The sequence below is a fragment of the Melanerpes formicivorus genome, unplaced genomic scaffold (genome assembly GCF_026170545.1).
Source record: "Melanerpes formicivorus ecotype bairdi unplaced genomic scaffold, bMelFor1.0.p_v2 SCAF_19, whole genome shotgun sequence".
Taxonomy (NCBI): domain Eukaryota; kingdom Metazoa; phylum Chordata; class Aves; order Piciformes; family Picidae; genus Melanerpes; species Melanerpes formicivorus.
Genome location: NW_027142371.1, coordinates 1818428 through 1843774, shown reverse-complemented (window position 1 = coordinate 1843774; position 25347 = coordinate 1818428). Strand labels below are relative to the sequence as shown.

The 25347-nt window shown below is 60.3% G+C and overlaps 2 protein-coding genes across 4 annotated transcripts in view; one reads left to right on the top strand and one right to left on the bottom strand.

Annotated features, from left to right (window-relative positions):
- Positions 1–9675, top strand: part of ACSS2 (acyl-CoA synthetase short chain family member 2) — a 42580-nt gene extending 32905 nt beyond the window's left edge. For 2 of the 3 annotated variants that reach the window (XM_068149777.1, XM_068149778.1), the window contains 10 exons: positions 132–302; positions 1712–1845; positions 2323–2455; positions 2918–2974; positions 3275–3355; positions 4676–4784; positions 4896–4964; positions 6609–6785; positions 7547–7621; positions 8062–9675. In XM_068149777.1, the coding sequence (XP_068005878.1) occupies positions 132–302; positions 1712–1845; positions 2323–2455; positions 2918–2974; positions 3275–3355; positions 4676–4784; positions 4896–4964; positions 6609–6785; positions 7547–7621; positions 8062–8189 (1134 nt within the window). In that variant the 3' untranslated portion in view covers positions 8190–9675. The remainder of the gene's footprint in view (positions 1–131; positions 303–1711; positions 1846–2322; positions 2456–2917; positions 2975–3274; positions 3356–4675; positions 4785–4895; positions 4965–6608; positions 6786–7546; positions 7622–8061) is intronic. The other variant, XM_068149779.1, reaches the window with a different exon arrangement.
- Positions 9676–10355: 680 nt separating this feature from the next.
- Positions 10356–25015, bottom strand: GSS (glutathione synthetase). The gene is made up of 13 exons (XM_068149772.1): positions 24970–25015; positions 24364–24500; positions 22321–22466; positions 20941–21016; positions 19742–19881; positions 19516–19632; positions 19040–19120; positions 16984–17061; positions 14427–14493; positions 13412–13606; positions 13135–13216; positions 12678–12867; positions 10356–11986 (listed from the first exon to the last, which is right to left on the bottom strand). The coding sequence occupies exons 2-13, from the start codon at positions 24490–24492 to the stop codon at positions 11863–11865; spliced, it is 1425 nt and encodes a 474-aa protein (XP_068005873.1). The 5' UTR covers positions 24493–24500; positions 24970–25015; the 3' UTR covers positions 10356–11862.
- Between the last annotated feature and the right edge of the window lie 332 nt (positions 25016–25347).

Below are 25347 nucleotides of genomic sequence, written 5' to 3'. Positions count from 1 at the left end.
ATGGCGCTGTGCTGGTCCTTGCTGCCGAGCTGCTGGTGGAGCCTGGGGGATGAGTGGCGCTCCTCTTGGCCTCGGGGGGGGAGGGCCCTGCCGGGAGCCTGTCCTGAGCGTTGTGTGCCTTCTCCTGCCAGGGTGTGCTGCATACAGTGGGTGGATACATGCTCTTCGCTGCCACCTCCTTCAAATACGTGTTTGATTACCAGCCTGAGGATGTGTACTGGTGCACTGCCGACATTGGGTGGATAACTGGCCACTCCTACATCACCTACGGGCCCCTGGCCAACGGGGCAACCAGCGTGCTGGTGAGTGCTGCCTGCGGCTGCCTGCCTCGTCTCCTGGCCGGAGGTCTGCGGTGAGCCTGCCTCTCACTTGAGGCACTGCCCCGGGCTCTGGGAGGAAGGGTGGCAGTCCCCGCGGAGGGCACGGGTGGCAGCGAGGGGAGCTAGCCTGTGGGTGGCCGGAGCTGGGTGGGGAGCGGGGGGTGATGTTCTCGCTGCTGCAGCCGATTTGACAGCCTGCTTTTAACTCCCTTGGCAGCCTGCAGCTGTAGCTTGCAGACAGATGAGGGAGCCAGAGGCCTGTCCCCAAGATCCCCGGGGAAACCTGAGCAGGAAAATCAGTGGCTCACTGGGGGGGGGTGGGGTGGGCCGGGGGGGAGGGCTCGGCTGGGGGTCTTGGCACTTTTGGTTATGGTTCTATTGCTGTGCCTGGGCCTCTCCCCCTCTGTGGTGAGGGCAGGGTCACTTGGGCTGTTGGGGTCTGTGTCACAGTGGTCACCCCTGCTGCTAGGGTGCTGCAGGGTACTGGTTGATAGTAGGCTGAAGATGAGCCAGCAGTGTGCCCAGGTGACCAAGAAGGCCAAGGGCATCCTGGCCTGCATCAGGAACAGTGTGGCCAGCAGGAGCAGGGAGGTCATTCTGCCCTGTGCTCAGCACTGGTTAGGCCACACCTTGAGTCCTGTGTCCAGTTCTGGGCTCCTCAGTTTAGGAAAGATGTTGAGATGCTGGAAGGTGTCCAGAGAAGGGCAATAAAGCTGGGGAGGGGTTTGGAGCACAGCCCTGTGAGGAGAGGCTGAGGGAGCTGGGGTTGCTTAGCCTGGAGAAGAGGAGGCTCAGGGGAGACCTTCTTGCTCTCTCCAACTCCCTGAAGGGAGGTTGTAGCCAGGAGGAAGTTGGTCTCTTCTCCCAGGCAGCCAGCACCAGAACAAGAGGACACAGTCTCAAGCTGTGCCAGGGGAGGTTTAGGCTGGATGTTAGGAAGAAGTTCTTCCCAGCAAGAGAGGTTGGCCATTGGAATGTGCTGCCCAGGGAGGTGGTGGAGTCCCCATCCCTGGAGGTGTTCAGGAAGAGCCTGGCTGAGGCACTTGGTGCCATGGTTTAGTTGATCAGATGGTGTTGGGTGAGAGGTTGGACTTGATGACCTCAAAGGTCTTTCCCAACCTGGTTAATTCTATTCTATTCAGGGGGCAGTTGCTGAAACCCCTGGGGTGGGCTGATGCCAACTGCATCCCAAGGCAGCAGTCAGAGAGCTCCCTGGGCTGGGCTGGGCTGGGCTGGGCTGGTTTCACCGAGTGGTGCCCCTGGCACTGCTGTGAGGACATGCTGGGATCCAACTGCTGCTCCCAGTGGCTCTCAGCTCCTCCTGCTCGGGAGGGTGCTGCAGAGCAGCAGCAGTGGGGCCTGGCTGTGTGACTGCCCTGTCTCCTGCTCAGTTTGAAGGTGTCCCCACCTACCCCGACGCGGGGCGCCTGTGGAGCGTTGTGGACAAGTACAAAGTGACCAAGTTCTACACGGCGCCCACAGCCATCCGCCTGCTGATGAAGCACGGGGAGGAGCCTGTCCAAAAGTGAGTGCCAGTGCCCAGTGGCATGGGGATCCCTCGCTTTGGCACCTTCCTCCCTGAGCAGCAGCTTGCTCAGCGTGTGCAGGCCGGGAGCTTCTGCCCCTGCACAGCCTCACATCTGCGCCCCCAGCGCTGACTTCGCTGAGGCTCACCTGAGCAGTCCATATGCTGCAGCCGAGCTCAGAGACTGCAGGTTGTCTTCCTGCTCCTCACCCAAAGCTCACAGAGGTGTGCTGGGCAGAAAGACCTCCTGCCTGCTGCTCCTTGACCCAGGGAAGGAACAGAGTCAAGTGGGAGCTCGGGGTAGAAGACCCCAAGACCACAGAGGTCTCATTTCTTCCCTCACGGAAGAGGGCTGAGAAGGGCCTGCACCATGCCTGAAGCCCCAAGCACACCTTGGGTGCCCAGGGGCTGCTGCAAGCTGGCAGCTGCTGCTCCCCCTGGCCTGCTGAGCCCCTGCCAGCCCCCTCCTCTCTGCAGGCACAGCAGGAAGACGCTGAAGGTGTTGGGGAGCGTTGGGGAGCCCATCAACCCCGAGGCCTGGCTGTGGTACTACCGCGTGGTGGGAGAGGAGAGGTGTCCCATTGTGGACACCTTCTGGCAGACAGAGACAGTGAGTCCTCTCCTGGCTGTCCCTGGGACCTTTCCCTGCTGCCCCTTGCAGGGGGTCTGGGCAGCTTTGCAGTAGTGTTTCTTTGGTTCTGTGTGGACCCCCCCCCCCTTGTTTTGCTTGCCTAGGAGACTCCAGTGTGGCCTGCAAGCCTTGATTCCCCTTCTTCTCTTTCTTCCCTGGACCTCAAATATGCTCCAAAGGGAAATATTCCTCTCCAAAGGGTCCCTGCCTGTCTGCTCTGGACCCTGCTCTCCTCCCCCTTTCCCTCTCCCAGCAGCTCCAAAGCTTCATGTCCAAACACTGGCTCCCTGTCCCCAGCTGTATCCTTCCCAAGGCCCCATCTCCACAGCTGCCCTGAGCAGCCTGCATCAGCCCAGGACATGATGTGACCAGAGCTGGTGCAGACAGCTGTGGGACGGGGTGGCATGGCCCAAACTCACTCCCTTTGGCCTCTCTTTGCAGGGTGGCCACATGCTGACACCCCTTCCTGCTGCCACCCCTATGAAGCCAGGCTCTGCTGTGAGTACCTCTGTTCTCCTCCCCAGGGGCAGGGAGGGCTCCCAGGGCCATGACAAGGCACCAGAGGAGTGGCTGGCACCGTGTGTCCTGTGGCCTGGCAGGGTGGTGAGGGGATGGTGGTGTGTGCAGGGAGGTGGCCACCACCCCAGCTCCCAGGCCTGGCCTTGTAGCTGAGCTCACAGGCCCCACGTGCCACAGCCTCTTCAGAGCTGCTCTTGCTCTGCCTCCCACTCCCTCTGCCTGGGGGGGTTCATGCCTGGGCTGACCTCCATGTCTCCTTGTCTCTGGTCCCCATGGCAGACACTGCCCTTCTTTGGAGTGGTCCCTGCCATCCTGAACGAGTCGGGGGAAGAGCTGGAAGGAGCAGCAGAAGGCTACCTGGTAAAGAAGGGCTGACCTTCCCCCCCTCCCCTGGCTGGTTCCCCCACGAGCTGCAGGACCTTCCTGGGAGCTTCCACACATCTCTGCTTTGGCTCCCCAGGAGGGACCTCCTTGGGTGGCAGAATTCCCTTCACTGCCATAACCCACTGAAAGTTCTGTGCTGTAAGCAAACTGTTCAGCTAATCCTGGGATGCATTTGCACACATGGGTAGGGCAGAAGGACAGGAACAACATGTCAGCTGAGCTCCCCCAAGGCAGGCCAGGTGAGACTGTCCCAGTAGATCAGAACTGGACAAGAAGTGTCTTGAGTGTCTTCAGCAGGAGCAGGGAAGTCATTGTGCCCTGTACTCAGCACTGGTTAGGCCACACCTTGAGTCCTGTGTCCAGTTCTGGGCTCCTCAGTTTAGGAAAGATGTTGAGTTGCTGGAAGGTGTCCAGAGAAGGGCAAGAAAGCTGGGGAGGGGTCTGGAGCACAGCCCTGTTAGGAGAGGCTGAGGGAGCTGGGGTTGCTTAGCCTGGAGAAGAGGAGGCTCAGGGGAGACCTCATTGCTGTCTACAACTACCCAAAGGGAGGTTGTAGCCAGGTGGGGGTTGGTCTCTTCTCCCAGGCAGCCAGCACCAGAACAAGAGGACACAGCACCAGGGGAGGTTTAGGCTGGAGGTGAGGAGAAAGTTCTTTCCTGGCCATTGGAATGTGCTGCCCAGGGAGGTGGTGGAGTCCCCATCCCTGGAGGTGTTCAAGAGGGGATTGGATGTGGCACTTGGAGCCATGGTTTAGTTGTCAGGAGGTGCTGGGTGACAGGTTGGACTTGATGACCTCTGAGGTCTTTTCCAACCTTAGTGATTGTATGATTCAACCCATCACTGTCTCTAGCATCTCCATCAGCACCTCCATCCCCTCTCCATCAGCACCTCCATCCCCCTCTCCATCCCCTCTCCATCCCCACCTCCATCCCCGTGGTACAGAGCTGCACTGTTGGTTGTCATAGAATCATTGAACCATTTTGGTTGGAAAAGCCCTTTCAAATCATCCAGCCCAGCCACTCTCTAACTCTGCCAAGGCTGCTGCTAAACTCTGGCCCTCAGCACCACATCTCTGCCTCTTTTAAACCCCTCCAGGGATGGGGACTCAGCCACCTCCCTGGGCAGCCTGTGCCAGTGCTTGAGAGCCCTTGCAGTGGGGAAGTTTCTCCTAATGTCCAACCCAAGCCTCTCCTGGTGCCTCTCCTGGGGCTGTTTCCCCTCCTGCTGTCCCTTGTCAGTAGGCAGAGGCCAGTTTTGCCCTCCTGGCTCAGCTCTGTGTCTCTCTCTCCCCCTCAGGTATTCAAGCAGCCCTGGCCAGGGATAATGCGCTCGCTCTATGGGAACCACCAGCACTACGAGACCACCTACTTCAAGAAGTTCCCTGGCTACTATGTGACAGGAGATGGTAAGGCTGGCTGGGCAGCACTTGTCTTGTGTCTCCTGGCCTCAGAACGCCTCAGGAGCTGCTCCCCAGGGCTGGCTCTGCCCCTGAGGCTGTGGTGTCTGGCTCTTGCAGGCTGCAGGAGGGACCAGGATGGTTATTACTGGATCACGGGGCGCATCGATGACATGCTCAATGTTTCTGGTGAGGACCCCTGCTGTCTGCCCTGGGGAGCACTGTGCTTCCTGACACTGGGGAAGGCACTCTGTGGGGACACTTGTGCAGCCACTGCTGGCTCTGGTTATAAAAAGCCACCTAGCACAACCCCAACTCCTTCAGTCTGCTCTCATAAGGAGGGTTCTGCATCCCTGACTCTGCCCAGCAACCTCCTCTCAGCCTGGAGCTGACTGCTGGCTCAGGGCTGGTTCTGTGACTTGGTAACCTTCTGCATCCTTTCCTCTGGGGGCAACACACTGGAGGGAATGAGCCCTCTGTAAGCTCTTAGAGAAGGTCCCTAGCCAGCTGAGGTGCCTCTGTGCTGAAGGATGTAGGGCCACAGGGAAGCAGAGGTTGGGGAGGACAGTGAGCTCCCTAATCCCACCTGCTGCTCCATGGAGGGCTAACCTTCAAGCTGGATCAGGCTTGGGGAGCTGTGTGTAGGTTCTCCCACCTCTCTGGACTGAGTCTTTGAGATTCAGCTGTTTCCCTGCCTGCCATTTTCCATACACTGTATTTTATAGCCCCCTCTCCCCCTTCCTGGAGGTTGTCACCCACAGATCATAGAACCACAGAATTGTCAGGGTTGAAAGGGACCTCAAGGCTCAGCCAGTCCCAACCCCCCTGCCATGGCCAGGGACACCTCACACCACAGCAGGTTGCTCACAGCCACATCCAGCCTGGCTGCAAACACCTCCAGGCAGGAGGCTTCCACCACCTCCCTGGGCAGCCTGTGCCAGTCTCTCACCACCCTCATGGGCAACAACTTATTCCTAACATCCAAGCTCAATCTCCCCACTTCTAGTTTTGCTCCATCCCCCCAGTCCTATCACTCCCTGACACCCTCACAAGTCCCTCCCCAGCTTTCTTGGAGCCCCCTTCAGATCCTGGAAGGCCACAATGAGGTCACCTGGGAGCCTTCTCTTCTCCAGCCTGAACAGCCCTAACTCCTTCAGTCTGCTCTCATAGGAGAGGTGCTGCAGCCCTCATCTTCGTGGCCCTGCAGGAGCTGCTGTACTGAGCTCTGGGTCAGACCTGATCCTTTCATCTCACCAGCAGTGCTTGGTGCTCCACCAACTGCCCTTTCTGGGAGCTCCTCACCTTCCCGTGGCTCTCTGGCCCAGGGTAGAGCAGCAGAGGTGTGCAGGAGTGCTTTGTGCCCCAGCCCTGAGGTGTGAGGGGTTCCACTGCCCCACGGTGCTGAGCTGCAGCAGTGCATGGCAGGGCTGGCTCCTGGGCTCTGCAGACCCAGCCTCTTCCTCCTCTGCACCATCCTGGCCTCACAGGCAGCTCTCCTCTTGCCCAACCCAGCTCCTGCTCAGCCTGTGCCCTGTTTAATCCCGTGGCTGTCAGCAGCCCCTGGGCTGGTGCAGGAAGTAGCCAAAGGTGGGAGGGAGAGCAGCAAGGGAGTTGCCTTGCTCCAGGGCCAGCAGCAAGGGCAGCTCAGCCCCTGCTCTGCTGAAGGACTTCCCCTCTCCAGCTGGGGTCTGTCCTCCAGCAGATGGAATCGGTGCTCTCAAACCTGCAGCTTAGGGCCCTGTACACCTGCAGAGCTCTTCCTCCCGGCTCCGGGAGGCTGCAGGACCCCAGCCCCCCGCGGCTGTGTAGAACATTGTTCCTCCTGGCTTCCAGGCCACCTGCTGAGCACCGCAGAGGTGGAGTCGGCCTTGCTGGAGCACTCTGCCATCTCCGAGGCTGCGGTGGTCAGCCACCCCCACCCCCTGAAAGGGGAGAGCCTCTACTGCTTCGTGACCCTGAGGGATGGCCACGAGTTCAGCAAGAAGCTGGCAGAGGAGCTGAAGAAGCAAGGTAGCAACAGCAAACTGCTTGGGAGAGGGCTGGGCAGGTGATGGAGGGGCTAAGGGCTTTGGGTGCCTGTGGGCTGGGAATGCAGCCTGGACAGCTGTGACAAGGTGTCCCCTCTGAAGAAGAGAACGTGGCTGGTGAAGACTCAAATGAGCTCTGCCAGTCCTTGGCTGCTCCTGTGGTGCCAGCTCTGCCTCTTGGTAGCTGGCACCCAGGTGAAGAACTGGGGCACCCAGGTGAAGGACTGGGGCACCCAGCTGGCTTTTGTTTGCAGCAGGGCTCTCCTGTCTGGACACAGCTCCCACTGCTCTCCCAGCTGGATTTTGATTTGCTGAGGACTGTTGGGGAGCTCTGGGGCAGTGCTCTGCCTGTTTGTGCCCTGGTCTCAAGGGACATCTTCCATTGGCACAACAGGCTGCAACATTCAGCCACGAAACAGACCCATGGCAGCTCCTCCTCCTCTGTAGGACCCCAGCAGTGAACCTAAGTGCTCTGTCAAAATGGTAATGGGGGTTGGTGTAACCACTGTAGAGGTCTCTTGAGGGAGAGGCTGAAGAACTGAGTGCCTTTGCCTTTGGGAGGATGTTTTTATAGCCCCCTTGGCATGGCAGGTCCTGCTGCCTGCTCCTCCAGCAGCCTGCAGCACTGCTGCCAGGCTCCCCAAGAGCTGAGCTCTGCCTGGCTCACTTTGGTCATCCTGTCTGCAGAGGACATGTGTGGCACCTGCCAGTTCCTGCAGTGAAACTCTCTCCTCTCTTTTGCAGTCAGAGAGAAAATTGGGCCCATAGCAACCCCTGATTACATCCAGTATGCTCCCAGCCTGCCCAAGACCCGCTCAGGTAAGGCCCAGGCACAGTGCTGGGACCAGGGCTGCTTCCTGCCTGGGGGAGGAAACCAGCCCTAAGCTGCTTGCCCAGGGACTCTGCAATCCAGGGGGGAGCAACCTCAGGGCAAGCAGGATGCTGCAGCTCTGGGCACTCACCACTCCTGCTGAGGGTGCAGAGCTGTCCCTGACTGCTGCTTCCCCTCCCTGTCACACACAAAATCAGAGGGTTTGGAAGGGACCTCTGGAGATGGAGTCCAAGCCCCCTGCCAAGGCAGCTTCACCTAGAGAGGGTGACACAGGAACATGTCCAGGAGGGTTTGGCATGGCTCCAGAGATGGAGACCCCTCCAGCTCTCTGAGCAGCCTGCTCCAGTGCTGGCAAAGGCTCCCCCCTGGTTAGCTGCAGCTTCTGCTGGCCCAGCTGTGCCCTTTACTCCTGCTCCTGTCGTTCCAGGAAAGATCACCAGGAGGATCCTAAGGAAGATTGCCCAAAACGACCAGGAGCTGGGGGACATCTCCACCTTGGCAAACCCAGGTGTCATCAAACACCTTTTCAACAACAGATGTGACACTAAACAGTAGCAGCAGGGCCTGCCCCTGCCCAGCAGAACTGTGGTGGCAGCAGCAGTCGTCCCTTCCAGGGCTGCCCCGGGAGGGAAGCTGCAGCTCCCGAGCTGAATGTACAAACATCAGGGCGAGGCAGAGCCTGTGTCTCACTGCCCTGTCCCTGCCTTGGAGGAGCCCCTGCGTGCTGCTCCAGCTGGCCCTCCTCCAGCTGAGGCTCCCCCTCGTGCAGAGGGGCTTCTCCCTGTGCAGCACCTCCTTCTTGAGCTGTAATTGTCTTTCCTGGGGGGGTGTTAATTACTAACTCGATGTTGCCGAGGGGCCCTGGTGGGAGGAGCAGTGGGGTGGGAGGGGAAGTGGTGCTGGAGTCACGGGGGGCAGGCAGGGCAGGGGCAGTTGCCACTGCTCCCAGGCCTGCAAAGCTGCATCTGTGCTTGGAGTGCTGCAAGCTGCAGGACAACTGAGGGCCAGGCTCCCAGAACTGAGTGGCTGAGGTTGAGTTGGGCATCCACCACCCAAGCCTGTTGCTAGCAGAGGGCTCCTGGCCTGTGAGGGGGTAGGGCAGAGCTCCAGGAAGCTTTGAGGAGCTTTGGAGCTATTTGTTACCAAGAGCTCTTCCTTCTGCCTGCTGTGGTTTGCCCAGCAGGGTCCTGGCACCATGGACATGGTAGGGAGCCATGGTCTAGGAGGACAAGTTTTGGTCTGACCTGCTCCACAGGGCTCTGCTTCCCCCCACTCACAGCTGAACTCAGAAGTGTCCTCAGACAGGAGGGGGTGGTGGACACCAAAGGAGGGAGGAGAGTCAAAGCCATGCAGAGACCTTTCCCCACTGCCAGCAGGGCAGGCTCTGGGCTATCACACACCCCCCCCGCTGCTCCAGCAGAGCAAGCAGGGGCAGGCAGGGCTGTGGCACTCCTAGGTGATGCTTTCCTGCCAGGAAAAGAGGGTTTAAGATATTTCAAGGTAGCTTTTGCTTAAATCTGGCAGGGCAAACCCCCAAACCTCTAGCCCAACAGCCTCACCCCCACCAGGGCACTGCCAAAGCCATTCTTGAACTGAGTTCTATTGACCTCCAGCCCTGGGTTGGGCTGGACCTGATCCCTCCCTGTGTGTGTGAGACAACTGCATGTGACCTGTTGGGGGTTTTGCACTTAAACCAAAGCAGAACTGGGCTCTCAGACTTGCTGCAGCAGCTGGGTGGGTGAGTGCCAAGCTCCAGGCTTTGCCCACAGAGCTGACCTGGGTGGGCTGCTGTCCAAGTCCCAAGCCTCACTTCTTACCTGCTGCTCCGACTGGCACAGCACTTGGCTGTGCTCTGTGACCTCAAGCATGTGCCAGTGTCCCACATGCCCCCCCATGGCTCTGTACCAGTGGATTGTGCCACCTCCTTGACAAGGATTCCTGCATCACCTCTCCTCCTCTGTTCCCCTTCATCTGTGCTGTGCAGGGGACTGGAAACAGCTCAAGTTTTATGCAAAAGGGAATAAAATTCAAGGAAACAAAAGAGCAGCAGGCTGAGAGCATGCCCAGGGGGGCACTGGCTCTGGGGGACAGAGGGGTGCTCAGCTGGTGGGCCTGCTGTGCCACCACTGGGGTGGGCTTTTGGGAAGGAGCAGCTTCCTGCCCTTCTGAAGCTTCTCCAGGGCTGGGGAGTTACAGGCTCTGAGTCTGCTGCTGCTCTGTGCTGGCTCCAGGGCTGGAGCCTCTGCCTGTCTCTCTCTGGGCTGCAGCCAGCTAAGGCCAAGGAAAGCTGGAGCCAGTGTGACACCTGCCTGTCAGCAGCCCCCAGGCAGGACCAGTGCCAGGGAGGCTGGTAAGCAGCCAAGGAAGCTTGGGGCTGTTCATAGCTCCCTGACCTCCACCAGGCACCACCCTCCTCTTCACCAGTAGCTCAGGGGGCCTGTCCCAGTGTCCTCCTCCCAGCCACAGCTAACCTCCTGCCCCAGCAAACCACTCACAGCTGCAGGCTGAGAGCTTTTCCTGCTGGAGCCTCTTGCCTGGCAGGCCTCAGCCACCGGTGCTGCTGGGCCAAGGCTGTGCAGCTGAGTGGGAGGACACATCCCCAGCAGTGCTACAGAGCCTGGGCCCAGGCTTGAGCTGTCCCCACGTGAAGGGCCCTGCCTGGCCTGGGAGGAGAACACCTCCCCTGTGCAGCTGGGCTCAGACAAACTGGCACAGGGAGCCTTCAGATTGCACATACCTTTTAATCTCTGGCTGAGGGTAATCAACACCCCCCAACCAAAACAGGCCCCAGGGACCCCCAGAACCAGCCACACCTGCAGACCTCCCCCAGGGGGAAGGGCTGGCCCAGGGCAGCAAGGGGCCCTCAGGCAGCATTCTCCAGCAGTGGCCTGGGGCTGCCTCACACTGGTGTCAGGGGAAGGGCAGAGCTGGGGCACTGCCAGCAAGGGGCAACTCTTGTGTTTCCCCTGGAACTGCTCAGCTGAGGGGGCAGAGGGGCTGGAGGACAAGGCAAAAGCCCATGGGAAGGAGAGCCTAAGCCCCTCCATGTGCCTCCCTGCTGCACTGCTCCCACTGGTCATGAAACCTGGCAGCAGACAGCTCTCAGCCACTGCTGATGCTGGTCCCTGAGCAGAGAGCTTGGCAGCCAGGGCTGCACCCACTCAGCCTCTCCTGCAATTCCTTTGCTTCCTCATCAGGAAGCTCCCACTTTCAGCCTGCCCCATGTCCCAGCAGGGCTCTTAGCAAGGTCAGGAGTCCCTGACATCCCCTGGGCTGTACATGCAGCAGCACAACAGGCAGGAGCTACTCAGTGGGATGCACTGGGACAGTCCCTCAGGGACTGGGGGGTTAGTGGCAGGCTGGCTGGGACAAGGCTCCAACTTGCCCTCACAAAGGGCTCTGCCACCAACACTGTGAGGGATTCTTGTGCTAGTTCAGAGGAGCTGCTGGACAAGGCTGCAGGAGGCAGTGGGAGCAGACAGTGCCCTCCTTGGTGAGAAGGTGGCTGCCAGATTTGTCCTGCGGTGCTGCCTGCCCTCTGTGGCAGAGGCACTGTCTGGGATGAGCACCCAGTCCACAGGAGCTGGGCAAGGCACAAGCCAACAAGAGGCCCTTGGGCAAGCTACACCAGGGCAGCTGTCCTTGTGCAGGACCCCTGAGGATCCTCAGGCACAGGGAAAAGTGGAGATCAGGGCAGCAGCAGCACCTGGAGGAGGGCTGGAGGGGCCATGGGCACATGGAGCTGGGCTCAACTTTAAACCTCCAAAGCCCCAAGGCACAGGGCCACAAACCCCCCAGCTGAAGGCTGTTACTCATCCACCCTTCTCCTCCCCAGGCCTTGGGTTTGTGTCTCCAGGAGTAATGGAGCAGCAGGGAGCAGGGCCCTGGCACCAGCGTGGCTGCCTGCTGGGGCACATCACCCTTCAGCTTTGGGGTACCTGCAGGCAGGCCCCAAGGGAACAGCCAGACCTGTGCAGTCCTGGTTGGTGACAGCTGGGAGATGCAGAGAGCAGGGCCTCCTGGGCAGGCCAAGCAAGAGAGTTCCCTTCCTGCAGCAGGAAGTGTGGAGAAGCTGGAGCTGGCAGCGGGACGCCGGCACAGTTGTGCCCACGCAGTCCCTCAGTCCCCAGCAGGTCAGGCCTTGGCAAGCACTCCCTCAGGAGAACATCCCCGTGGCAGAGCAGCTCTGGGGGCAGCAGGGAGGTGGGGGGGAGGGGGCAGTGCCTCCTCACACCAGGTAAGGGGTGTCCAGCACCGCCACCCCCGCTGCCACCCCACCGTCCGCGTGCTCCACGGCCTTGGTCCGCAGCAGGTGCCCAGGGGCTGTGTTCATCACCATCTCCTTGCCCTGCCTGCAAAGAGAGGGGCAGCTCAGCACCTGCACAGCACAACCCTGCTGGCATCTCAGTCAGTCATGTCCCTGCCACAGCACAGCCTGGGTCACCTGCCAGTGACGGCCCCAGGGCTGATGCCAGGGGGCTCTGTGACAGCAGAGCTGTGCCCATTTTGTGCCTGCAGCACAGCAAGCTGAGCCCTCTGCACCCAGGCAGTGCCAGGCTCTGCACCCTGCCAGAGCACATTGTTTGAGGAGGACTTGAATCTGTAAGCTCTGGAGAAGTTCCTGTGGGCCTGGGAGGGCTTTAACCAAAGCAGCAGCAGCTATGTGGGGATGAACACAACTGCATCAAGCCTTCAGCTACTTCTGGGATCGCCAGAGCTTCAGCAAAGCATCTGGGCTGCATCCAGAGCCTGAGAAGTGCTCCCTGAAATCAGGGATGGAGACAGAGCAGCTCCACATGGCCACCACACCAGCAACCACCAGCAGCAGCTCTGTGGTGTTCCATCAGCTCTTGTGGTGGAAGATGCGAAGCAGGAGCTCAGCATCTGAACGGTGCTCGGCGAGCTGCTAACGGGCAGAGACCGAACGGTGACCTCTGCCCCAGAGGCACCTGCAGGGCTGCTGTGCTCAGTGCAGAGGGCAAAGGCTCCCAACCCAAGTGCTGCTGGAGCAGGGACCACCCACAGCAGGAGCACATTTCTCACCTGACATAGACACCAAAAATGCCAAGCTCCGAGATGCACTCAGAGAGCCGCAGGGGGCTGTGAGCCCTCAGCAGGTAATTCAGTGCTGGCTGTGGCTTGATCTTGTCCATCAAGATGTAGGAGGTTCTCTCAGGGCTGTCTCTGATCTTCTCCAGGACCTGCCTGAGCTCTTCACCATAGAGATTGTTCCCTGACAACAAAACCAACAAGTCAAACACTTCCCAGCAGGGCAGAAGCCTTTAGACCCAGCAGCCCAAACCGCCTCAGCTTTTGCCTCCCCACAGCCCAGCCCTGGGGCCTGGGGGAGCTCCTCCAGCAGCAGCACTGCCTGAGCGGCATGACTGCTCCCCACGGCTAAAGCAGCACGGAGCCAAGCCCCCTTTGATCCATCACAGAGCTCCTGCCTCCCCTGGAGGCAGCACAGAGTGAACCCTGCCAGGCCCAGCCCAGCTCCTACCTCCACCTTCTCGCTGTGGCTTCAGCACAAAGCGGTCAGGGTCAGCGATGGCAGCGGCGGCTATCTTGTCACCCTCTGCACCCTAGCAGGGGAGGATGGCAACAGCAAAGCCTCAGGCAGGAGCAGGGGCTCCCTGACAGACTCCTCTGAGCAGGGCTGAGAGCATCCCCCAGGGACCCCAACAAAGCCCTCTCAGCTTCTTAACCAAAGAGAAGCCTCCTGCAGGCCAAGCAGGCCTGTGCCTGCTGGCTCCTGCTCCTGCCCAGCTCACACTCACCATGTCCAGGGAGTAGAGCCCAGCAAAGGTAGCTCTGATGCGAGCCACAGCCTCAGGACGGCCAGGCAGCAAGCTCTCCAGTGTGCCAGGCCTGCTCAGCTCCTGCTGGACCTTCTTGGTGCCTGCCAGCTGGGTGGCAATGTCTGGGCACTTGACTGCCCTCGATCTCTCCAGCAACAGCCTTGCCTCCCAGTTCTGAGACAGGAAGAGAGCAGCCAAGAGTCACAGAAACGCCCCCAAGGTTTGCTCTGCTCGGTGACTGACACCAGGTTTGTCTCCTTCCTCTGCCAGGCAGGGACAGAGGGCTGGGAAGAGCACTCCGGAGACAAGCAAGGCACAGAGGGACCTCCTACCACTGCCTTTGCCTGCGCTCCCTCCCCAGCTCCTCCCCGCGCCCCTTCTCCTTCTCATCCCCCTGCCCCTTCCCCGCCTCGGCCCCGCTCCCCTTCCCCTCCTCGGCCCCGCCCCTTTCCCCCTCCTCGGCCCCGCTCCCCTTCTCCTCCTCGTCCCCGCTCCCCTTCCCCTCCTCGTCCCCGCTCCCCTTCCCTTTCTCGTCCCCGCTCCCCTTCCCCTCCTCGTCCCCGCTCCCCTTCTCCTCCTCGTCCCCGCTCCCCTTCCGCCCCTTCCCCGCCTCCTCCCCGCGCCCTAGTGCTGCCCCCTGCTGGTAGCAGCAAGACTTGGCCTGGTCTATTGCTCTCTGCAGCCCAAGACAGGACAGGCTGTGTCTGTGCAACAGCTCTCGCCCTGGACAGGACAAGCCAGGCTGTGCAGAATGAGTTCAGTGCTGCAGTAAGAGGGCCCCACGTCCTGCTGCTGCAGCAAAGTCTCTCCTTGCTCTCACTGCACAAGCACCAGGGCCACCCATGTGTGTTGTGGTTTCAGCCTGCCAGTGCCAGCAGCCCCCCAGGGAAGGACTAACCCCACCTAGGACAGGGCAGATGCCCCCAGGAGGTTTCAGCCTTGCTGGGCTAGGCCACAGTGTGGGCAGCTGCCAGGAGCAGAGGCCAGGACTGACCTGCTGGTCGTAGTTCTTTGGCACGTAGCCCTCCCTGTAGTACACCACAGCTACCTCCTGGCCATCCCTGCAACAGAGGCCAGAAGCAGTCAGGAACCAAGCCAGCCCCTGCCCAAAGCCCCCAGCACTGAGAGGGCTGCAGCAGTGTCAGCTGGCAGCACATTTCAGTGTCTGGTCCTACTCCCTGGCCTCCTGGGCTGTTCTGCTCCTGGCTGCCTCTGCCAGAGGGCTGCTGGCTCCTCTCCACCAAGCCCCAGCTGGTTTGTCCTGTCTTGAGACACAGGCAGCTGACACCTGGCTTCAACCCTAACCAAAGTCTCAATCATGCAGGCACCCAGCCCAGCAGGGAGGCAAGAACCTAAATCTGAAAGGCTTTTTACACCAGGAGCCAGGCCTGGCCCACTCTGGAAGTTGGGAGGGAACTGGATCCTCCTCTGTGGGCACTTCAAGGCAGGACATGGACTCAACAGCCTGCACAGGCCCCAAAACATCCTGCCAGGGCAGGGCAGGGCCAGCAGAACACCTGCAGCACCACACACCCAAGCTCTGGCCACACAAACTGTGTGCCATGGGCAGGGGATGCAGCACAGGGACTGCTGGCAGCCAGGCTGGGGGGAGGGGGAGCTGGGGGAGAAAGAGGGAGCTGGGGGGAGAAAGAGAGCTAGGGGGAGCTGGGGGGAGAAAGAGAGCTAGGGGGAGCTGGGGGGAGAAAGAGAGCTAGGGGGAGCTGGGGGGAGAAAGAGAGCTAGGGGGAGCTGGGGGGAGAAAGAGAGCTAGGGGGAGCTGGGGGGAGAAAGAGAGCTAGGGGGAGCTGGGGGGAGAAAGAAGAGGGAGCTGGGGGCAGAAAGAAGAGGGAGCTGGGGGCAGAAAGAAGAGGGAGCTGGGGGCAGAAAGAAGAGGGAGCTGGGGGCAGAAAGAAGAGGGAGCTGGGGGCAGAAAGAAGAGGGAGCTGGGGGCAGAAAGAAGAGGGAGCTGGGGGCAGAAAGAAGAGGGAGCTGGGGGCAGAAAGAAGAGGGAGCTGGGGGGAGCTGGGGGCAGAAAGAGGGAGCTGGGGGCAGAAAGAGGGAGCTGGGGGCAGAAAGAGGGAGCTGGGGGCAGAAAGAGGGAGCTGGGGGGGCAGTGGATGCATCTTCCCCTTTGCTGTGTGGTGGTGACAAATGCATTCACTCATGACAGACAGCACAGGCACCAAAGGTCAAACCAGGGAAGGGCAAGAAAGCTGATGAGGGGTTTGGAAAGCAGGTCTGGTGAGGAGAGGCTGAGGGAGCTAGGGGTGTTTAGCCTGAAGGAGGCTGAGAGACCTCACTGCTCTCCACAGCTACCTAAAAGGAGGTCCTAGTGAGGCTGGTGTTGGCTTTTCCTCCCAAGCAACTAGCAACAGGATGAAGGGAAATGGCCTCAAGCTGCAGGAGAGGAGGTTTAGGTTGGACATCAGGAAAAATGTCTGTGCTGAAAGAGTGGTCAGGCCCTGGACCAGGCTGCCCAGGGAGGTGGAGGAGTCACCACCCCTGCAGGTGCTCAAGCAAAGAGTAGATGTGGCACTTTGGGACGTGGTCTAGCAGTCATGGAGGTGCCAGGCAGAAGGTTGGACGTGATGGCCTCAGAGGGCCTTCCCAACCTTAATGGGTCCATGGCAAAATGAGTCTGACCACAGCAACAAACATCAGCATGGGGATGTGCCTCCCTGGGGGCTTGCACAGCTCCCAGCACACTGCCCTGGGAACATGGCAAACATCCAGAAGGCTCCCAGGAGACCTTGCTGGGGCTCTCCAGGATCTGAAGGGGGCTCCAAGAAAGCTGGGGAGGGACTTTTGAGGGTGTTGGGCAGTGACAGGACTGGAATGGAGCAAAACTGGGTGGATAGATTCAGAGTGGGTATGAGGAAGAAGCTCTTCCCCATGAGGGTGGTGAGAGACTGGCACAGGTTGCCCAGGGAGGTGGTGGAAGCCTCATACCTGGAGGATTTTAAGGCCAGGCTGGTTGTGGCTGTGAGCAACCTGCTGTGCTGTGAGGTGTCCCTGGCCATGGCAGGGGGGTTGGCACTGGCTGAGCCTTGAGGTCCCTTCCAGCCCTGCCAATTCTATGATCATGGTCAGGATCAACTACCAGCACTTGGAGTCTGTGACCCACAGGCCCTGGTCTCCACAGGGAGCAAGCAAGCCATTCAAACCCAAGAGACACCCCAGAGGTGTTGTGCTTCCTCCTCAGTGCTGGCAGCCCAGCCCAGCTCCCAGCAGCAGAGCCTCACGTGGGCTCTGGAATGGCTCTGGAAGCCTCTGAATCAGCCATTTCACAGCAGATGTGTGTGGAGCAAGGCAAGAGCCTACAGAGCTCTGAAGGCTGTGGCCTCAAGGAGGGAAATGATATTTGTAGGTGCAAAACCTCACCACTGCCCAAACAGAGCCACCTCAGCTCCGAGGGGAAGCAGCAGCAGCCAGGAGCATGGAAGAGAGCTGCTCTCTCAGGAAGTCACAAGTGACACCCAGAGAGTCCCACCAGCTGAGGTGCTGCAGATGCTCCTCAGCCAGCCAGGAGGCACAGCCTGGCTCATACTCACATGTACAGCCTCCTGCCTTCACCCAGGGAGCCCTTGGCAAACACGTCCCTGAATCGCCTCCTGATGACCCTGATGTTCCTGTGCAGAGAGCAGCAGAGTCAGCAGCCTGGCCACAGCCACAGAGCCCAGGGAAAACTGCTGGCTGCAGCAAGGAGGAGCTGTGGGCTCTGCCCCAGATAACCTCAGGCTTTGTTCCACAGCCAGAGGAATCCACAGGCCAAAGCAATCCCTGTTTTCAGCACCCATCCTGTGGCCTCCAGCCTGGATTTCTCCAGCCTCAGCTTTCACCTCCTGAAGTTTTCCTAAGTCAGTGTTTGGTTGTTGGGTTTGGGGGGCTTTTTGATCCCTACTCAACAGCTTCCCTCACTGATGGCTTCAAAGCCAAGAGCTGCAGACAGAGAAGAGATCTCCTGCATGCTCTACCTCCTTCGGGCATTACCGGGAGCCCTCCACACAGCGGCAGTGTGGCCTTGCTGATCTGGAGGCACCTCCCTCTGCTCCAGCACTGCCTCGGGGCTAGACCCCACCAAAACACCTCCTCCTCCTCCTCCTCCCAGTCTTTTACTCCACTGCCACCTTCCTTACTCTGCCCAGATTGTCCCCACTGGGTTGGAAGTCTCATTAATGAAGGTTTTATGCAGTACCCTGTGCCAAATCCAAGGTCAGAGAGCAAGCAGGACCCTCACAGACCCTGCTCTGCTCAGCACTGTTTCCTCTAAGGGATGTGGCAGGACCCTCACTGACCCTGCTCTGCTCAGCACTGTCTCTAAGAGATGTGGCTCTGGTGAGACCCCACCTGGAGTACTGCCTCCAGTTCTGGAGCCCCTATGACAAGAGGGATCTGGAGGTGCTGGAAGGTGTCCAGAGAAGGGCCACAAGGATAAGCAGAGGGCTGGAGCACCTCTCCTGTGAGGACAGACTGAAGGAGTTGGGGCTGTTCAGTCTGCAGAAGAGAAGGCTCTGAGGTGACCTCATTGTGGCCTTCCAGTATCTGAAGGGGGCTCCAGGAAGGCTGGGGAGGGACTGCTCAGGATCTCAGGGAGTGATAGGACTAGGGGGAATGGAATGAAGCTGGAGGTGGGGAGATTCAGGCTGGAGGTGAGGAGGAAGTTCTTCCCCATGAGAGTGGTGAAGCCCTGGAATGGGTTGTCCAGGGAGGTGGTTGGGGCCCTGTCCCTGGAGGTGTTTAAGCCCAGGCTGGATGAGTCTCTGGCCAGGCTGATCTAGTGTGGGGTGTCCCTGCCCATGGCAGGGGGGTTGGAAGTAGATGATCCTTGTGGTCCCTTCCAACCCTGACTGATACTATGACCCTCACTGACCCTGCTCTGCTCAGCACTGTCTCTAAGAGATGTGGCAGGACCCTCACTGCCCCTGCTCTGCTCAGCACTGTCTCCTCCAAGAGATGTGGCCCCCAGCCAAGCTACCACTGGTGCAGCTCTGAGAACTACAGAGGCACAAAGCCCAGCAAGGAATCAGTGCTGGAGAAGAGAGGCTTGGATAGCCACTGGCATTTCCAGCCAAGAGCTGCTGAGAGGCTTTGGGAGGCTGCTGAGGAGACAAAGGTTTGTGCTGAGGCTGTGCAGGAGGCCATGGAAGGGACAAAAAAGAGCTCCATAACAGAGAGAAGTCCAAGACAAAGGCTGCCCTGTCCCATACCCAGACATGCCCCCAGCATGTTTTGCCTTTGTCCTTCAGCAGGTGACCAAGCCAAAAGCAAACAGATCCTGCACACCTCCATCTTTCCCTGACCTGCTGCTACACTCCTGCCACCACCCTGTGCCCACTGGCTGCCCTCAGGGGATCACCATGATCTGGAGCAGGCTGCCCAGGGTAGAAGCCCCATCCCTGGGACCACTGCAGGCCAGGTTGGTTGGGGCTCTGAGCAACCTGATGTAGCTGAGGATGTTCCCTGCAGTGGGGGGTTGGACTAGACAACCTTTACAGGTCCCTTCCCACCCAAACCACTCTGTCATTCTATGGTCTGGCAGCTTTGCTCTGCTTTGCTCTGCTCCCCACTCCCACCACTGTGCCACCTCCTCCCCTGCCCAGCCTTTACCTGTTCCACAGCTCATTCTCCACACAGCGCTGGTCAAAGATGTTCCTCTGGACTTCCTCCACCAGGAACATCACCACAGCACTGCAGGGGATACCAAGCACACCATTAAGCCCAGGAACCCCCCACAGGCACCCAGGACCACCAGCTCTTGCTCTTGCTCTGATTCAGGCCTCCTGCACTGCTTCTGCTCATTCTCCCCAGAGCTCCTAAGGCTCAGGAAGCAGCGCAGCACTGACCCTGGGGAACTACCAACCAGTGTGGGGCAGGAGGAAAAGCTGAGCTGCTGAAGCACACAGCTGCTTTAGAGCCCCTCTGCACCTCTAAGACAACCACACTGCTCTCCCCAGCCTGCCACAGGCTGTGCCAGAGCAGCCTGCCAGGCAAACAGACCTCCTCCAGACAGCACAACCTGAACCCAAACCTGTGTGTCCCTGGGTGGAGGGAATAAGACAGCCCAGCCCCCAGCCCCTCCTCACCTTGGAGAGCCATAGAGCTCCCAGGCTTTGGCAATGCCCAGGGCCAGCCCTTCGGATGGGTTGTTGGGCAGCAGCTGTGAGGCCTCCTTGGACTTCCCCAGCACCTTCAGCACCCTCCTGTGGAACAAAGCGAGCTGGGAAGGCCGAGACAGCGCCCAGGCTGAGCCGGGGAGGGGGCTGGGGAGCAGGCAGACGGCTGCTGCAGGGGCCAGAGCAGCTCCCTTACTGGTGGACAGGCAGGGTGTGGGAGGTGAGGCCTCCAAAGCTGGCAGCAATGGTGTTGATCTCGATCTGCCGGAGGGCCGCCGCGCCGCCCGGCCCGCAGTCAAACATGTAGTCAGAGCGGTTGATGCCTAGAAACACAGCCTGACAGGCAGGGCAGCTGAGGGGCCTGCTCCTCCTGCCTTCAACTGACAGCCTCCTGGGCCCTCCTGGGCACAGGCTGAGAGACCTGGGGCTGTTTAGCCTAGAGAAGAGAAGGCTCCAAGGAGACCTTAGGGCAGCCTTCCAGGACCTGAAGGGGAGCTGGGGAGGGACTTCTGAGCAGGGCTGGGAGGGACAGGCAGTGGACAGAACCTTGAGGAGGGGAGATTAGGAAGAAAATCCTGACAGTGGGGGTGGGGAGACACTGGCACAGGTTGCCCAGGGAGGTTGCTGATGTCCCCCTCCCTGGAGGTGCTCAAGGCCAGGCTGGATGAGGCCTTGAGCAAGCTGTGCTGGTGAGAGGTGTCCCTGCCCATGGCAGGAGGGTTGGAACTGGATGAGCTTTAAGGTCCCTTCCAACCCACACCCTCCTATGATGACTATTCATGATGACCTTGCTTCAAAACCCTCCTGGAGCAGATCCATTTTGATCAAAGTCTCTACAAGAGGAGGCCTGGCCCTTGCCTGGGGCCCCCACAGCACTGCAGAGGAGTCAACAGCACTGATGGGAGTAAAGGAGCTCCTGCAGGGACAGCCTGGCCTGCACAGCTCCTTGGGGGGGGGGGTCTTTTCCAACCCATGGCAACTTGTGCTTGGGCTCTCCTGAGGGTCCCAGAGGATGAAGAGCAACCACACTAAATCTTCCCAGCCAAGGCCTGTTTCTAGCAGCACTAAGCAAAGGGCAGGGCTGTCACACAGGGCAGGGTCATAGCATCATAGAGTAGAACCACACAATCAACAAGGTTGGAAAGGACCTCAAAGATCATCCAGTCCAACCTGTCACCCAACACCTCATGGCTACCAGACCATGGCTCCAAGTGCCACCTCCAATCCCCTCTTGACCACCTCCAGGTCCTGAGCTCTCAGGCTGTAACTGTGACATTGCCATGCAGAGTGACCAGCCTGACTAGGAGACAGCTCACAGCAGCAAGCTGGCAGAGGCCAGGCAATGCCCCCCACCATGCAGAGGGGCACAGCTGCCAGCAGCTCCTGCCACAGTACCTGGGCCAAGCCTTCCTCCAAGACTTGGGTGTGGATTCTGAAGAGTCGAGCTGTGAAGTCATCTACCTTGATGGTGCTAGAGAGAAAGAGAGGCCAGGTCAGTCCCCTGGGGCAAGGAAATTCATCCCTCTCCAGAAACAAACCTCCCCAGGAGCAGGGCTGGGGCTAGACCAGGCCCTGCTGAGCACCTCACCATGAATGCACTCTTCAGCCAGGACCACAGTGCATGGCCATGACACAAGCACAGTGTGCCCAGCACAGCCACCCTGCAGAGCAGCCCCCTCTGTGCTGGGCTGACCTTCATCTGCAGGGCAGAGACAGGACAAGCAAAAGCAAATAAACCTGGCTGAATGCTGCAGGAAAGAAATGAGAAGGCTCTCTGTGCCTGCACACACACAGCTCAGAGAAGAAGCTGCATCAAGCCCCTCCTGGCCTGTGGGGCTCCAAATCCCACTGTGGTGCTTCAGTAGCCCTGCTAGAGCAGGTGTGGCTTCTCCTCTGAGCAGCACCTCCAAGCATCTGCCCCAAGACACAACACAGGAGGCAGCACAGGGCAGGAGCCCAGATGCACACAAGCCCCAGGCATTCCCTAACCACAGGCACAAGCTTGCCCACACAAGCTCTGGCTGCAGCCAGGTATTAAAATAGCTTTGAGGGGTCAGACAGCAAGACAACAATCAGAGAACTGTTAGGGTAGGAAGGCACCTCAAGCATCATCTAGTTCCAACCCCCCAGCCATGGGCAGGGAAGAAGGATGCTGGAAAAGGCTCCTTTGCTCTGTCCCAGTGCCACAGAGCCAGCAGCACCTGCACAGACAGGCAGGAAGGGAAAAGGGCTTTGGGGAAGCATCAGCCCTGCAGAGTATGGAGGCCACAATCAGGGCTGACTGCTCCAGCACAGGGCAGCAGCCACAGATAAATCCAGCACAGTCCAGCAGCCAGAGCAGAGGAGTCCTCCAGCACTCAGAGCTTGTGGGTCAACCCCAACAGCAGGGCTGGGAGAGCAGGGGATGCCTGACCAGAGGTAGGTGTGCCAGGGGAATACAGCTTCTCTTCCTAACTGTGGGCAGCACAGGAAGATTCCACATGAGACTAGAAGAGACCGCTGCATCCAGGCCCCAGGACTCCAGCAGCTTGAATTTAAAGCCCAGGGGCCTATAAGCTCACAAGCAATTATTCACAGCCTTGAAACACTGGCAAAGGTAACTCTTGAGAGTGGGCCACATGTCCCATCTTCTGGGGCCCAAGGAGACCCCAAAAGGCCCAGACCTGAAGGACTGCAGCACAGGAGGCAGTTGGCTTGCCTTGGCTCGAAGACAGCAACGCCTGACAGGGGACAAATGCTCTGCATCTGAAGTCAAATGCAAGGTGCCAGACTTACCTGGCCAGGGTACGCTCCAGGAACTCCTTGTTTTGGCTGATGGCATCCACCAGCAGGTTGAAGTCCTGCTGGACAGCGTAGGCCTGCTCGAACAGGGCGCGCGGCACGGGGGACGGCAGCAGCGTGAAGGGAGCGAAGTTCACCACCTGCGAGCAGGGACACAGCAGCACAGCAGGCACTGTCAGCAGGGCTGGAGAGGAGCCTCCTCTGCTTGCCTGAAGGCTGGAGCCTCCCCAGCACACCCTGGACAGACCCACGGCCTCCACCCTGGCTTCTGAGGGCTCTGCTTTACCAGCTGTCCGTCGTGCAGCGGCTGCTGCAGGGCTGGGCTGGAGAGAGGGCTGCACAGTGTCAGGGGCAGGAAGGGGCCTCGAGAGATCATCCAGACCAACCCCCCTGACCCATACCAGCTCACACAGGAACTCACCCAGGCAGGTCTTGAGTGTCTCCACAGAGGGAGACTCCACAACCCCCCTGGGCAGCCTCTTCCAGGGTTCTGTCAGCCTCACAGGGAAATAATTCTCCCTCCATGGAGCTTCCTCTGCCTCAGCTTCCACCACTGCCCCTTGTGCTGGCATTGGGCAGCACCCAGCAGAGCCTGGCTCCAGCCTCTTGGCACTCACCCTGCACATCTTTATCAACACCCTCAGGCTCCTCCTCTCCAAGCTACAGAGCCCTCAGCTCCCCTAAGCCTCCCCTCATGAGGAGGGTGTTCCACTCCATCATCTTTGTGGCTCTGTGCCGGACTCTCCCAAGCAGCTCCCTGAGGTCCTTGAACTGAGGGGCCCAGAACTGGACACAATACTGCAGGTATGGCCTCAGCAGGGCAGAATAGAGAGGGAGGAGAACCTCTCTCAGCCTACTGACCACAGCCCCTCTAATACAACCCAGGGTACCATTGGCCCTCCCAGCCACAGGAGCACATTGCTGCCTCATGGTCAACCTTACATCCACCAGGATCCCCAGGCCCTTTTCCCCTTCACTGCTCTTCAGCAGGTCAGTCCCCAACCTACACTGGTACAAGGGGTTGCTCTTTCCTCTGAGTGATGCTCTGTTTCCACCTGAACTGCAGAGCACTGTCTCCAGAGCACTGTCTCTCCTAGTTTCAGAGAGAAGCTGAACCTGCCACGTTTTGGCCATTAGCTGACTCCTTTGAGGCCTGCTCATTGACTCCCAGGGGTGATTCCAGACCCCTGGCTCCCCCCACAGCTCAGGGACAGGGCCACCCTGAAAGCACCAGATAGAAGTTCACAATTCACCCTCACCTTTACATGACACAGGGAACACCAGCAGTGTATTTGGCCTCTCCTCCCAACCTCTGGGGTTCCCTCAGAGCCCTGACCTGATCATGGAGTTGACATCAAGAAGTAGCCCCAGTGGTGGTGGTGAGCTCCCTCCTTGCACTTCTGCCAGCTCTCAATGCAGCTGCCTGCCCCCAGGCTCCACAGGGACCTGCCCTTGCTGGTGTCCCACCCTCTTGCACTGGGGTGCTTCCTCTGAAACCCCTCATGGCATCCCACTCCAAGAGGTTGGGCCCCCCACCAGCTGCCAGAGATCAGCCACCCCTGTCCCTGTCACCTCGTTGCAGGTACAGGGCCAAAGGTTGACTTGCAGCTGGAAGCATGCCAAACCAGAGGCCTCTCCAAGGTACTGCCCTGGTTCAAAGGGTGGTGAGAGGGTGAGGGGGATGAGCTCCCACCGCTGCACACACAGGGCTCCTGGCAACTTCCCAAACCTCTCCAAAGCTCTGTCCTTGGAAAAGGGGAACTGTATTGCACACTGGTTTGGGTTGGAAGGGACCCCTGAAGGTCGCCTAGTCCAAGCCCTTGCAGCTAGCAGGGCTGTGCCCTGGGGAGATGTGCTGATCACCGGGACGGGGCACCCCCGGTCTGCGGGGGGAGGCCACGCTTCAGGCAGGCAGCTGGGTGCCCACGGCAAAGAGGGGCCGGCTGCCGAGGGCTGGCAAAGGCCGGGCTGGCAGCTTTGCTGACTCACAGCCTGGCCAGGACCGAGCACGTCCCGTGACTGCGCTCTGGCACTTACATCCGAGGCGTTGGGCTCGCCCTCGGTCCGCATCAACACTCCCTGCAGGAGCGCCGCGTCCACGGCCAGGGCCGCCGCCTCCCGCATGGCCGGCGTGTCCCGCAGCACGTCTTCCCACGGCGCAGCCATGGCCGGCGCTGAGGAGACACGACAGCAATCACCCCCCCGAGCCCGGAGCCCGGCCCCCGCAGCCCGGCAGGCAGCCTGGCCCCTTCCGCTCTGCCGGACGGCGGCTCGGGGGGGCGGGCGGCCGCGGCTCGCCTCGGGCTCCGCGGCGGGGGCTGCGCACGGGCTCCGCACCGCAGCAAGGCACCTCCACACCCCGCGCCGAGCCCGCGGCCTCCTCCGGCTGAGTAGAGCCCAGCCCGGCCCAGCCTCGGCTGCCAGCCCAACAGAGCGCGGGGCCCGAGGCCGCAGCTGGCCGCCGGCGGGGACGTGCAGGACACCCGCGGCGCGGCAGGATGGGTCACGACACCCCCTGGTCAGCGCCACCTGGGGGACAGTCGGGTCCCAGCCCCGATGGGAACTGACCCACCCCCAGCCCCTGGTTGCGCCACGGCCCCCGAGGGCAGCCCGGGGCCCGGAGCAGCCCCCGCCGCCCCCTACCTGCTCCCGCCGCGGCAGCCCGCCCCGCCTGCCGCCCGCCGATTGGACAGGCTGCTCGTCCTCGCCCCGCCCTGGAGGCGGATTGGCGGCGCAGCCGACCTATCAGCGCAGGGAGTGACGCTCCGCGAGCCCGTGCGGCGGGCCGGGGGCGGAGTCAGAAGCGAGGAGAAGGAGTCGGCAGCGAGCGTGCGCGAGGCGCGCGTCAGACGGTGGTGTGACGTCAGGGGGTGACGCCAGACGCGAGCAGTGCTCGGCACCCCCCCCCCCCCCCCAGCATCGGCAGCCCCAGTGGCAGCATCCCCTGCAGTGGCATCCCCTGCAGCAGCAGCATCCCCTGCAGCGGCATCCCCTGCACCGGCATCCCCTGCAGCAGTAGCA

Excerpts from the sequence above, each read along its gene's own strand:
- GSS (XM_068149772.1), bottom strand. The coding sequence starts at position 24,492 with ATGGCTGCGCCGTGGGAAGACGTGCTGCGGGACACGCCGGCCATGCGG. Across the intron at positions 21,017-22,320 it reads CTGGAGCGTACCCTGGCCAG|CACCATCAAGGTAGATGACT; the intron begins GTAAGTCTGGCA and ends CTTTCTCTCTAG. Across the intron at positions 17,062-19,039 it reads GAGAATGAGCTGTGGAACAG|GAACATCAGGGTCATCAGGA; the intron begins GTAAAGGCTGGG and ends CTCTCTGCACAG.